Below are 14,892 nucleotides of genomic sequence, written 5' to 3'. Positions count from 1 at the left end.
ACAGGCTATAAAATCAAAGTTAACTGCCCAATGGCAATAAGCACTGATGAAGAAACTACATGAGATTAAGTCTGAAATTACAAGCTGGCAGTTTAGTCAACATAGGAACAGAAGAGAGGAAATTCCTAAGGATTACAACATATGGTAAGCAAGTTCACAACTCATTTAGGTATCACCACCAATTAACCATATGACGTTATCCAGTTAATACTAAGCATATAACTGCATTAGTAAATGTGACAAATTATATATTTCAGATTATCTTATAACAAAAACATTCTCATTAATGAAATTTTTATTCAGTATATGTGATACTGTAAAAAAATGAACACGAGTAAATTATGATTATGTGAGATTTTTACAGTACCTATATATATGAAACTGTGTCCTGCATTATGACTGTCAGCTTTAGTCTGAATTATAAAACAGGATGCACAATAGTCACAATAAAAGGAACAAAGTACTGAGAGTGTTTTTGCACACCACAATCAAATGTAAAAATCTCAGATCACCACCTTTCTCCTTTGCCACCACTATCACACACAAAATAATCAAAAAAATCCTTGAAATTATTTAAATTACTTCAAACATGATTACAATTTAAGTAATTTTGTGGAATGCCATTATAAAACCTGAACTACACCATAACCCAGTTCCAACAGCTAGATGAAATTACATTTTTTATCAAATACTTTTTTTACATCATCTATAATGCATATGGCCAAATTAAGTGAACTGTCCCCTCTCATACCACACCTCCAATACCTACTTTCCTACTGAAATATGAGGGCAGTGCTCTTCATTTTTCATAGTATACCATCTATCTGCTGAAACATACAATTTAATCTTTATCTTGAACTGTAACTTTTAAATACATGTTCCTTTTATATAAGGTGTTTCCATTTTAACTGTCTTCAAAAGAAAAAAACTGAGTTGCAAAACAAAATATACTAACATCTGAACGTTTGTTACATGTAACTTTATGGCTTACGTATGTAAAAAAATGATTATTAATATTATTATTTGACAACTTCAGGGAGTCCAAAGACTCATCGAGGGAGGGCACTTGCTCTACAACTCTGTCCTCACCAAATGACTGCAACTACACCAACAACATCTACTGCCAACCACCACCACCACCACCACCACTAGTATTTCCACAGACAACCACAAACATCCATACCCATAGTGGGATTCGAACTCGCAGCTAGACTGGAGAGCGGATACTCTAATAACTCTGCCAGCCTGGCTGACCGAGTGGGTAACATATCTAACATAGTGTTATATAGAATTTTATTTAAAAACTCCAATATATTTCATCCAATGTTATGTGCACTTCATCAGGGAGACAGACCGTTCAAAAGATGAATCACAACAAGTCATAATTCACATATTAGCTCATGTGTCAGTCGCAGCTGAAGTACATGATATTACACTATTAGAGTTCAAAAGGAACTACTGTAAAAAGTTGTGTAGGTTAAAAAACAAAACAAAAAACCTTATGAACAATTAATAGTGATCACTCCCCAAAACTTGGATATCGGCATGCAGTCTGATTCATTCAGGTTTGGATAATTTCATAGTTTCACACATTTCTAGAAAAAGACAGTTGAATTTGAACTTGCTGGAATGAAGTTTAGTCTGGTTCCAAAGAACTCTGTGCCTAGTATTAATAGCTTGCAAAGCAAGGCCAGAGTTGTTGGATTTCAAAAAATCTAATATAGTCTTGAAGTTCTTCAGTTCTAATCAATGCACAATGGCCAGTCTATTCAAAATAACAGAAGATGACATGAGCAAGGTACTTGATAAACACCTGGTAAGGAAAGAAGTGGTAATGCATCCTTTGTGGATGGTAGAAAGGAAGACAATTTCCTAGTTGGTTTGAAGGAAGTGTAGAGATTGAATTTTCAAGGAATTCTTGCTACAGCTTGGAAACTGTCTTCCTTTCTACCATCCATAAAGGATGCATTACCTCTTTCCTTACCAGATGTGTATCAAGTATTCTGCTCATGCAATCTTTGTTATGTTGGAGACAGACTGGCTATTCTGCATTGATTAGAACTGAAGAACATCAAGACTATATTAAATTTTTGAAATCCAAGTATGGCCTTGCTTCGCATACTATTGACATTAGGCATAGAGTTCTTTGTAATCAGACTAAACTGCAAGTTCAAATTCGATCGTCTTTTCCTAGAAACATGTGAAACTCTACAAAATCATCTGAACTTGAACCAATCAGACTGCATGCCAATATCCAAGTTTTGGGAAGTGATCACTATTAACTGTTCATAAGTTTTATCTACTCAACTTTTTGCAATTGTTCCTTTGAACTCTAATAGTGTAATATCATGCACTTCAGCTGCAACTAAGCCATGAACTAATATGCACATGAATTATGACTCATTATTGTGATTCATCTTTTGAATGCAGTTAGCAGGCTGTCTCTCTGATGAAGTGCACATGTCCCATTAAAAGTATCATTTGCATGTTTGTTTTAGAAGTTAGGTACAGACCAAATAATGACAAAAATCAGCCTTATGCTAAATTTCATATATTTCACAATACTTACTTTATCTTTGGAATTGAGGACTACAGCTGCCTGTGGTGGGACTCTAACCACAAGATGAGGAAGCCTTATGGAATGGATTGGTAACCATACTCTGGCAGGCAAATTCAAGTTTAGCAATGATAATTCTGCTTGAAGACGTTGAGCTAATGAACAATACTATACTTAATACAATCCTACACTTAAATTGCAGTATTCATCTCTTTAATTTTAATATATATGCATTAAATATCACAATTTTCTAAAATGTTGCATGAGAATCACTATTATTCATGCATTAGGAATTATTTATAATTGGCTAAAAAACTCAACATAATTACTTTATTAATGGAAATAAGTATCAGTTTTGCACTTTAATTTATCTGCTTTTTTATGTCAGTATAGTTGTGCAGTCTGTGTTTATGATACAAACAGACTGTTTCAGCCAATAGTTTACTGTCTGTGATGAAATTAAAAGATGACTTTAGCTTTCTTTTCTATTTGCAATGACCTATGCATAATACATGGCTGTTTTTAGAGCTAGAAACAAGAATTGAATCTGACTACTTGTATTATAATCCATTGATAATACAAGTAGTAATGTAATACATTTTCCAGTATGACTGATAAAGTTCATCCAATGCTCGGGTGATGTGCCACATCAGGCCTCGCCATGTAGTCCTGTTGTTTGTTTTTTCTGGTGGCCTCAACTCTCTGAAGATTAGTCATTCCACACACACACCATCCAACCATCCATCTCATTGACGGTCTACCCCCTTCCTCTTTTTCCAGGAACTTTACCTTCTATTACTGTTCTGAGAAGTCATCCTTTCAATGTGTCCAAAATATTTTAACTTTCTTCTGTCAATAGCTTAAGGAGCCTTAAAGTTCTACTGATCTTTTCTAACACCCATTCATTTGTATGCCTTTCAGTATATGATATCTTCAGTAACCTTCTGTAACACCACATCTCAAAAACAGCTATCTTTTTCTTATTTGACTTCTTTAGGTTCCACGTCTCACATCCACGAGTTGCTGTTAGAAAAACAACTGCATCCAAAATCCTCAACTTCATTTCCATGCAGATTCTCTGACTGTTGTTTCAGGCATTCCTAATCTTTTGACGTCTTCTGAATAGCAATTCTTCACATTAATAATGGATCTCAGGTACTCAAACTTGCTGACTTCCTCGATTCTTTCTCCATTAAGATACACTTGTTTCTCAGAACTTCCCTGCTTGCATTTTCTTTGAGAACTATGATCTTTGTCTTGCTAAGATTGAGTTAAGTCTACTGTTATTACTGATCTTGTTAATTTTATCAGTGACCTATGCATAATACATGACTGTTTTTAGAGCTAGAAACAAGAACAGAATCTGACTACTTGTATTATGAACAGATTATACATTTTTCCACATGACTGAAGAAGTTATCTGGAACACATTCAAACTAATGTTTCCCTGTTTTATCAGCATAGATTTTCAACTTTATTTTTATTTATTTAAGTAATGAAAACTAAAACTGATCTTAAAGAGAGAGGGGGGGGGGCATAGCAATACGTTTCCTCTAATGGTTTCTAATATTTAACTTTCAATTACTAATCCATACCAAAAGAGCTGCAAATACCTGACATAATTTTATAAATGTGTATTCTATGAGTACATGTTGTTTTTGAAAGTTTCATGGAAAATATGCTCCCTTTTATGAACAAAACTTTTTTTTTTTTTTTTGTTAATAGTGTGTAAAACCTACTGTACAATTAGTATTGTGAGTGGGGTAAGAGTTAGGAAATCCAGTTCCCTTGCTCTGGAAATCAAATATTTTATTCAAGCTATTCCACCAATCCAATGGGTAAGACAGTAGTCTTACCTATTGGATTGGATACCATACACTGGTCAATGTAAATAATCACCTACCTAGATTTTCAAAAATGTCCATATCCCAATGGCATTCAAACCTACAACCTAGAAACCAGAGAGCAGATATGCTAGTACAACCAACCAGGCTAGCAAAAATAAGCTATTGCTCAACATTTCAATTTATATCAAAATTGAATGAAGTACAAGCAGAAGATGTATAGAAAACAAAAAATATCAAAATTACTACAAAAATCCCATCATCTGGTATCTCGAACACAGAAGCACGTGCAGGTCAGATCTGGAATTAAATTACTAATCCATGAATCCCTATTAATGGTCTGTTCTTTCCCCTGCCTAACTGCCATCACCATTTGCTGTATTTACTGCTGTCCTAATTCCAATGACCACACAGCCTTCTTTGATTATTTCATTCTTTATGACAATTTCCTATGGTTCAATTAACCCAACAGATCATTTTCCTTGAAGACTTCTATGTTCATAATTCTGAATAGATTTCCTTCTTTACCTTCACATAAACTGAAAGAGAGATGGCATTAGTTCATGTCAGTAATGATCAAAAACAAACTGTTCATCCCCCCCCCCCCCCCAGAATACCTGATAATTCTCATTCTCCCAACACCCTGGACCTTTTCTTAACCAGCACTCCTCTTGAAAACTCCCATCATAAATAACAATATCCACATTTTCCTCCAGAATAAACTTCTCTTAGACAATCTCAGCATCATGTCGTATGACATGACAACAGTTTCAAATGGACGATGAGCAAGATTTCTATACTTCCTTCCCATGATGTGATTACTGTTTATGCTTTCCTGAAATAATTAATGCTAGAATGAGAGCTTCCATTTCCCTCACTCCACACAATCCCTGACTACTAACCCAAAGCCTGTTTCCCAAACAAGTATTATCAAAGCAGTCCAAGATAAAACTTCAGCATACCTTAAATGACTCAAGTCATAAACCCCACTTAGCCTACCCTATAACTTTCAACATGTGTATTAAAATATTACCACCTGATCAAAAATGGCATTCTGGAGTTATAGTCGCTTGCTAAGACTATTGGGTAGTTGCCTTTCAATGTTTCCTTCATGTATCTGCATGGAAGCATTGTAACATGATCTAAAGATAAAACTGACCTCTTGGTAGCAGTCTTCTAGTTCAAACAATCAAGAAAATCACTTCACACCTTACTATAAATTCAATGTACACTTCCTGTGATCTTTCATAAAAGACAACAAAAAAAATTTCAATAATCAAAATACTAATCTCTCTCAAGAAATTGTCACAATAGCATATTATTTATAAAAGCATAGAAAGGAATTGCCACAATAAGGTGCCAAAGAATACATATCTAAAATGACTCTGCTGTGCACCAAAACGATCCCATGCTTATATAAGCTCAACTTTTTGCCTATCCATGACAACAGTGGATGCAGACTGAAAAAACCTTGCGCAGAATTAAAAAAAATTATTAAAAAAAATTTACTTTTTTTTAAATTTAATTTAATTTAATTAGGCCAGAATTAGACAGGAAAGAAAAGTAAGACAGATTTAAGTTACTTCAGACTGCAGTTTCTAGATGAAAAACAAATATTCCATTCCAGATCTTGCTTTTACTTGAAATGCAAAAGTGAGCATCAAAATTGTTATCTCTGCAACCTTGTAGCCTTTAGTATGCAGTAATAATCACTGAAATAATGTGTGTGATAGCTAAGTACCTGTACACTTACCTTTTATTACTTCATTTTTAAGCTCCACTAGGCAGTTTTCTTCAATGGTAAGCAGAAGCCAGTGACATTAGCAACTTGTAATAAAAATAAACTAATTAAAGGTAAACATATGAACTTCAGTAGCTGTACTGCGTATTTTAAGCATTCATGCTAGCAAGATTGCAGAGTTCCTATTTTAAAGTAAAAGATGGATATATTTATAAAGAACTGTGGGAACTGAAAGGAATATATCATGCTGCTTCCAGCATGACACTTTCTTTTGCACCTGATAAGTATACTGCAGAAAACTAATGGGCTATACTGTCCCACAGGGTAAACTTATGTGATATGAAATGGAGCAGCAGCAGCAGCACTAGTTGTTAGTATAGTAAGTTAGAAAAACTAGACAAAATACAGGGAAAAGGAAAAATCTTGAATTCCTAAATTCCAGGCCATGCTAAAAATAAATGTGTGTACACACAACATATGCACACATTAATGCTAAAGATAAATAGCTCTTATTTAATGAATTTTGTGTGTTGATAATTCATGCAAAGGAAAACAAGCACCACTATGAATTTTTGTAAACTGTGACCCAATTAAAGATTACTAATTGACAGTGTAGGCAATCTTTAAAACATATCTATAAATAAAAGTACTATGTGAAAGAAGACTTGTCTTTACAAGGTTTCTCACATTATGTAAACAGTTTGGAATTAATATGATTAAATACTTACTGGAGCAGTTAATTCTGTGGGTTAAAGAGATACTCACAGCAATCAAGATGAACAGGTGTTTTTATTAATTCAGAAAGTAGGCCATGGTGCATTTGGCAATGGCATGTTTCAGATGCGAGTACATGCACGTGCCCATACACATATACACACAATGTTTCTTTATTTGAATCCCATATGTGAGAAAATCCCACATTTAAAAATACACATGCATTTTCAAAATTCGAATCTGGATTTTGAAAATGCATGTCATTCAAGACTATCTTTGTGTTTGGGTGTTGGATGTTTAGTAGTGTGTTATAGCTACTTCTTTCTTTCCCTGATCACTAATGCCTGAATATGTCTTGTAGATATCTCAAGAGCTGACTTTTCACTGACAAAACAGCAGGACCTTGTTTAACCAAGCTGCCCAGATGATATGGCATTTGATCATGTTTTATCATTTTCTTTCAGTTTAAACCAATATAGAATATAATTTGGTTAGCTAAATCCCAAACTGCTAGCCTATCCTCATTTATTCAGTACACAGATGAATACTTAACATTCATTGTGGGAGGCCCATATTAACTATTATTCAATAATATCTATCATACTTCTCCTCTTAAACTTATACACTGATGAAGTACTCTGAACACCTTGTAGTAACCCATTAACCACTGTCCAAGCAAAAGTTCTAGTCCTCACACCCTTACTTACCGCACTCTCCTATAATTTCCATAGGAGAAAGGGTGAGAAAACAGGTGATCCCTTGTTCTCTCTCTCTCTCTCTCCACAATATACTGAAAAGTCTTCAGTATCAAATATTATAAAACACTTATGTTTCTACCCCTACCTCTTTTCTGCTATCAACTAGCCTTGTATCTCATACTCTCATTCTATCCTCATGACTAAACAAACACACGTAACGACCACAGTAATAAGTTTCAATAGGTAAATATTTCATCCTAAGTATCCACGACATCGTCAGTACAGTTAATTCAAACAATACTAGGAATAACATACAGTTAGAGTGCATGATTACAATGGAATCCCAATATGCATGCAGTAGTGTGTTATAGAATTAAAATATATCTGGAGGGGGGGGAAGATTATAAGATAACATATACAAAAAAAAATTATTTTACACAATTCTGTATGACAAAAGAAAAAGAATCTCCACAGGGTATCTCCTTTCTGGATTTACACATCCAAAGAAAAGAAGATGGTTCCATCTCCACTTCTATCGCAAGCCGATAATTTCAGGTCACTAACATTCACAATTCTGATCATCATCCATCTCAAAAATTTTGCATCATTAAATCATTAGTAACCAGAGCACACAGATTCTGCTCCTCTGAAGAATCTCTAAACCAAGAATTGGAAATAATCAAAAATATAGCCATTCTAAATGGATACAATCTTAAATCAACTCAAAAAATCATCAGTTACTTCCCCACACATCAACCAAGACAAGAACAAGCCCGTACGATTCCCATACCTTATGTCAAAGGCATCTCCAAAAGTCTTTCAAAAATTATGAAGAAATACAAACTTGCTACTACCTACAAACCAAATCAACCAGCTCTATAACTTGTTACCTTCTCCTAAACACAAACTCTCCCCTCTAATGCTACCTGCCATGTACGAGGTTCCATGCTCCTGTAAACTGTCTTACTATGGCCAGACAGGTAGATCTGTTCATAAACGCATTTCAGAACATCAAGACGATATCTGTCTTATCAAACCGGAGAAATCTGGCCTCACACAACACGGAGTGGAAAACCCAAACCATAGTATCCATTGGAAAAAAGACCAAACTTCTGCATAAATCTTTATATAAACATGAACGTTTATATAAAGAAAGTGATGAAGCACTACTTCACAGACCAAATCTAAACAGTAATGACGTTCTTGCTATTCCTAAAGTATGGGAAATTGTCATACAAAATTGTGTAAAATAATTTTTTTTATATATATTATCCCCCCCTCCAGATATATTTTAATTTAATTCTATAACATGCTACTGCATGCATATTGGGATTCCATTGTAATCATGTGCCATAACTGTATGTTATTCTTAGTATTGTTTGAATTAACTGTACTGACGATGTCCTAAGATACTTAGGATGAAATATTTATTTATTAAAACTTATTACTGTGGTTATTACGTGTATTTGTTTAGTCATGAATTCCCCCACAGTTTTCATTGCACAATAAATTCTATAATCAAGAAGAGCATTCCTTAGAAGTTGTTACAATCTTTGCCACTTACTCCATTACTTCCTCATCCCCAAGGGACCAACTAAATTTGTGTGCAGTACTCTAGATGTAGGCTTATTAAAGTTTTATAAGGAGGAATAATAACCTCCTTATTACAGCTTTTCATTGTGTGTTGAACATACGTTGAATCCAAGTAACTTGATGAGCTATTCTGGACATCTTTACAATATGGTCTCTGGTAACTTCAATTCCCTTCAAATCACCCCTACATCCCTGGACTACATATATATTGCCTGTAATCATTCCAAAGTGCACAACGTTATTGGTAGCCATATCTATGATAGAGGATTTCTATATCATATAGATAGAGATTATATAGAACAATATTTAAAATGATATTTGAAAAATTTGAGGACTATGAAATTTTAATCAACCACACTAATCTCAACAATGACAATGATCTAAAAATCCCAGGAATATGGATAGCATGTTCTGTTTGAAGAATTCATTATAAATTATAATATTCCAGGATCTTAGCCTTAATTTAACATAAGTATTTCTTATATTATGTATTAGGCCACCACTATTGCTGCTTTAAAAGATAATATATGAATTTGTTCTCTGGCTATGTAATATGTTATAGCTTTGATGTAGCCCCCCCCCCCCCTACAACTTCTCACAAGATGTTAGGCCAATTAAGTAATGGTTAATCAAAGTAGTATCACTTGGGCATACTGTTTGAATTGTAATGTAGTTTGTTTTTCTCTCTGTGTATGTGTACTCCAGATAACCTTAATATGAAGATCAAAATGATGCAGGAAATTAAAATATTTATTTTAACAGAGTAGTGATCTCCATAATTTTATCAAAAAATTATCCATATACTTTCTTAATGTGGGTAATCTAGACATCATTCAAACACAAATCTTCACGTTTAAATTTTCTCACTGGACGCGTGTTGTGTGTGATGGTGGATGAGGATGGTCTGAAAAGTTCTCGGCCGAACAATGAAAAAACGAATTTATAATTTCAAAATTTTTATTTTTCAACATAATTTCCCTTAAGACTAATACATTTATTTCAGCGATGCCCCAGCACCATTATCCCGTCCCTGTAGTGGTTCTCAGTAAGATCTGAGAAATACCCCTCTACAGCTGCAATCACCTCTTGATTCGAAGAAAAACACTGACCAACGAGGAAGAGTTTTAGTTTTGGGAAGAGAAAGAAGTCAGAGGGAGCCAAAATCTGGGAAATAGGGTGGATGTTCCAACAATTCATAATGAATTGTTGGAACATAAATGCAGATCCCTAAATTTTTCCATTGCCAAAACACCTTTGTGGGCAGGTGCACTGTCCTGATGAAAGATGATTTTTTTTCTTCTGCAAACTGGGTCTTTTCTCACGAATTTTTTCCATCTAGTCTGGTTAAAAGATCGGAATAATATTCTCCGGTTATTGTTTTATCCTTTTCAAGATAATTAATAAACAAAATGCCTTTAGCATCACAAAACACCAATGCCCATGACCTTTCCTCCTGATGGAATGAACCGACTTTGTCTTCTTTGGCACCGAACAACCGGCTTCTGTCCATTGTTTTGACTGCTGTTTGGATTCTGGTGTGTACTGGTGAATCCAAGTCTCATCCATAGTAATAAATTGATGCACAAAATCAGTTTTATTCTTGTTAAAATGCTCCAAGCACTGTTCAGAGATTTTCATGCAAGTGCATTTTTGATCTGCTATGAGCAAGCACGACACCCATCTTGCACAAAGCTTTTTTATTTGCAATTCATCATGCACGTTTTCTTTTGAAATGCCTATAGTCTCAGCAATTTCACGCATTTTGACTCGCCAGTCATCCAATTCCGTATCATGCACTTGATCAATGATTTCTGGTGTTGTTACACTTTTTGGACGTCCTTCATGTGGATCATCTTCAAGGCTGGTACGGCCACGTTTAAACCTCAGCAGCCCATTTCTTAATTGTTGAAAAAGAAGGAGAAGAGTGCCCATAAACTTTTTTGAACTTCGAATGAATTTCTTTTGGCATTAAACCTTCTTTTACAAAGAATTTTATAACAGCATGATATTCAATTTTATCCATTCAACAGATACAGACAACACTTATGCTTCAGACAGCTGCGTAAAACAAATTATTTGTTGTACACAGCTGTCTGTGTAAAATGCTTATGACAGATGTACCAACTTAGAAAAAAAAAAAATCTTGCCGATAGTGTTGTCATCTATGGTTGAGGCCGAAAACTTTTCAGACTACCCTCATATGTCTAACCCTTCTGTTTTAATGTTTAAAAAGGTACATGTGCATAACTATAAAACAACAAAATTACACAAAAACTACAGTAATAAATTTAATGAAAGCACGAATATTTTGTACTCAAAGTAGCAGTGCATCATCAGTGTGGGGAAACAATAAGCAAATCAAAGAATAGGAATACAAGGCAAATAACCAATTAAAAATAGTTGCCATGTGCTATTAAAACTATTTTTGTTATTTAGATAAGGTGAGAATCTCCCAAAAGTTGGGGGGGGGAGGAGAATAATTCTGATTCATGTTAGACCAATGTAAAAGGACTTCACAACTTTCTTTGAAAACATGTTCATAATTAAAATGCTTCTTTGGAGAAGATGAGTTTCATTCCAGTACCAGACCAGACTTTTGAGGTTTCATGTATTCAATGTAATATAGATGTTCATTAATTATTTTTTCTACAGAACAGCCCATCTGCCCAAAGAATGCCAATTTACATTCATAAGAGAATTTAGTAAACACAAGCTAAAGATAAGGGTGACAGTTTGTCTTTCGCAGATGGTAATAGATGAGAAATTTTGCTGATAGGACAGTATGTGAGAGTAAGGTGAAACGTTTTCAAAATTCTACCAACAGGGTCAGAGATACCAGGAACATAAGGTCTGCTGAAGAATCCTTAGGTTTTGGAATGTAAGAGTCAGTTGGATTTGATGAGGGTTGTAACCATTTAATTCCTTCAAATTCCTGGCACAAGTGCCTATTAAGTAATCTCCCATTATTTGGTCTGTCCTGTGACTTATGCAACTGGGTTGCCAGTTTTCTCACTGGACGCATGTTGTGTGATGGTGGATGGTTCCCTATCTTCTACATAGCAAATGCCGAGGTCCCCACAGAGTTCTACACTCTCATCCACCTTCTTTCTTCTATTTATTAATGACCTACTCCAACTGATCATTGATCTGATACTGTTTCACTGACAACACTACACTACACTCGTCCTCAATTGACAAACCTTGCACCAAACAAACTACCACAACCCACAGAGAAGTAACCACTGCAAACCTAAATTCTGATCTCAAAACCATTCTTTGACAGGGCTTGGATAATCTTGTCAATTTCAATGCCTGAAAAACACAGTTCTGCCTTATTTCCCACAAAAAAAGACTGATATTCTTCCAGCCTTACTTTTTTTGACAACACCCAAATCTCTATGCAAGATAAGATTTTTTTTCTCCTTTGGATTACCACAACATCAAAACCTTTCCTGGCATAAACACATTACAACCATTGCCACCTCAGCATCCAAATAATTAGGATTCCTCTTTTGCTCAAGGCATTACTTTATCTCTGAACAACTATTAACCCTGTACAAATCATAAATTTGCTCATCCATTGAGTATTGTTCACACATCTGGGGAGGTGTGTGAATTTCTATGCAATAAAGAGCAATCAAACTGATAAATGACTGATCTCTTACAAACTTACTCCAACTACTCCCACACATATTTAATTATCTACTGCATGCATCTTTTATAAATATCTCCATGGTAAATGTTCATCAGAACTAGCATCAATAATCCCCCCCTCCCCACCCTACAAAACCCATCAAAACACATGCAGTTGTCATTTATAGTCCAACTCTTAAACTCAGAATGTTTTTCCCCCCCTTGGGAAACACATAGGAGAGGAGACTGGAACAGTCTCCTCTCCTATGTGTTTCCCAAGGAATACAATGCACAGACCTTCAAAATCTACTGTGAGCAAGTTCCTCCTTTCTCAAATCTCCTCCCATTCATGGTACTATAGGTTGATCAACCAACCTCTCGTGTATGGGCCAACATAAAAATAGATAATAGTTTTGACAGCAAAAAGTTCTTGTAAGCTTGAGGGAGAGGAGCACATATTATGTGCTCTACTAATTAATGACTTGATAACAAATTATCAAGTCATTAATTAGCAGAGATTAATTAGTAGTGGTGGGCAGGCCCCTTTTCGAGTCATCAGAATTCAAGGAGAACTGGCCTACCAGTCCAGAACTCAGGGGGGGGGGCTTTTCGAGTCATCAGAATTCAAGGAGAATCAGCCTACCAGTCCGGAACTCGGGAGGGAGGGTTGGGTGCCATAGGTGTCAGGGGGGCGAAGCCCCTAGTATATATATATATATACTGACTATAACAGAGACTAGAATAACAGTTAAATTTATTCAAAACGCAACATGTTTCATCAGATTGTCCAACTTTTCAGGCGTGGGAACATACAAAGCAAACACTATAAGAAATATTATATCACTATAAAAACGACTATTAGAAAATTCAGTTAGCTTTGAACTATAGCTACAGTCCGCGTTGAAGTTCTATTGTTAATCAGCAATGCGCGTCTGATTTCACGAGTGTGCCAATATCAGATAGCAGAGCTGAACGAGTCCGGTAAATTATAGCTAAGGTTATTATTTATGTGATGAGGGTCCATAACAATTTCCTTAGACTCGACAATGCAGTGCTCCACCTCGTCACGGCATATATGAAGGTTTGAAGTTGTCCAGTTTATCTCATGTATATATTTGAGGTCTCCTCAGTGAGTAGTTAGACCCTAAATACCAAGGTTTTAGTAATACAGAGCCTTATCAACTTTACCTATGCAAGTTGCTAAAAGGTGTTTTTATTTTGAATAATCTCTGGAGGAGATATAGATGCAAGTATAAGTTTTCTTATCTTGGGAATAATGTATATTAGGGTTACCAAGTAATTTTATAAACTTGGTTATTTTACCCATCTTTACAATGAGTTGCCCTGGTGTTGCACCACCTTTAGACTTGAACTATGTTTCAGGCACAAACTAACTGTTTGCTTACTTGGGATTAGGAGTAAAATAACCAAGTTTATAAAATTACTTGGTTACCCTAATATACATTATTCCCAAAGTAAAAAAAAAACATATATGTGTGTGTGTGTGTGTGTGTGTGTGTGTGTGTGTGTGTGTGTGTAAAGTAGAAAAGCCATTAAGAACTCAAAATGTGATAAAGCAGCTGGAAGACTATATAATTCAGAAGGCCTGGTTAGAGGGTCAAATTCTGGATGATTAGAATAATTCTCATAGTACATATTGATAAAAGGGAAATAAAATTGAATGTGGGAATTACAGAGAAATAGCCTTATACTTGAGAATACTGAGAAAAATTGTGGAAGGGAAGCTTGGTGAAGAACAGCCTAGATTCAGGCTAAATTGAGGTTGTCAGGATCAGATTTGCACCTTAAGACAAATAGTGGAAAATCAGAGAATATAACAAGCTTCTGTATTTAAGTTTTGCAGATCTGGAAAAAGCATATGACAAGGTGCAAAAAGAAAAAAACTGCACAAAATGCTACAGTTATAGGGTGTAAATAGGATGTTATATCAAGCAATATTCAGTCTGTGCTTGAGTTGTAAGTTAGCAGTTAGAATTGAAGTACAGGAATATGGTTTGATGTCAGGCATACGTTATCTCCACTGTCAATGATCATCTATATGGATCACATTATGAGGGAAAATGGTATTAAACCTGATATCAAAATTGGAGA

The 14,892-nt window shown here is 35.1% G+C and overlaps 1 protein-coding gene across 3 annotated transcripts in view; it reads right to left on the bottom strand.

The window, feature by feature from the left end:
- fwd (phosphatidylinositol 4-kinase beta fwd) overlaps window positions 1–14,892 on the bottom strand; it is a 211,426-nt gene that overhangs the window by 117,687 nt on the left and 78,847 nt on the right. For all 3 annotated transcript variants that reach the window (XM_090391308.1, XM_090391306.1, XM_090391309.1), the window contains exon 8: window positions 2,570–2,712. In XM_090391308.1, the coding sequence (XP_090247434.1) occupies window positions 2,570–2,712 (143 nt within the window). The remainder of the gene's footprint in view (window positions 1–2,569; window positions 2,713–14,892) is intronic.

The sequence above is a fragment of the Typopeltis vanoorti genome, chromosome 4 (assembly GCF_054136105.1).
Source record: "Typopeltis vanoorti isolate ZY-2024b chromosome 4, IOZ_Tvanoo_1.0, whole genome shotgun sequence".
Lineage (NCBI taxonomy): Eukaryota > Metazoa > Arthropoda > Arachnida > Uropygi > Thelyphonidae > Typopeltis > Typopeltis vanoorti.
Note: the sequence above shows the minus strand (reverse complement) of the source record. Positions and strands in the feature narration are given on the sequence as shown.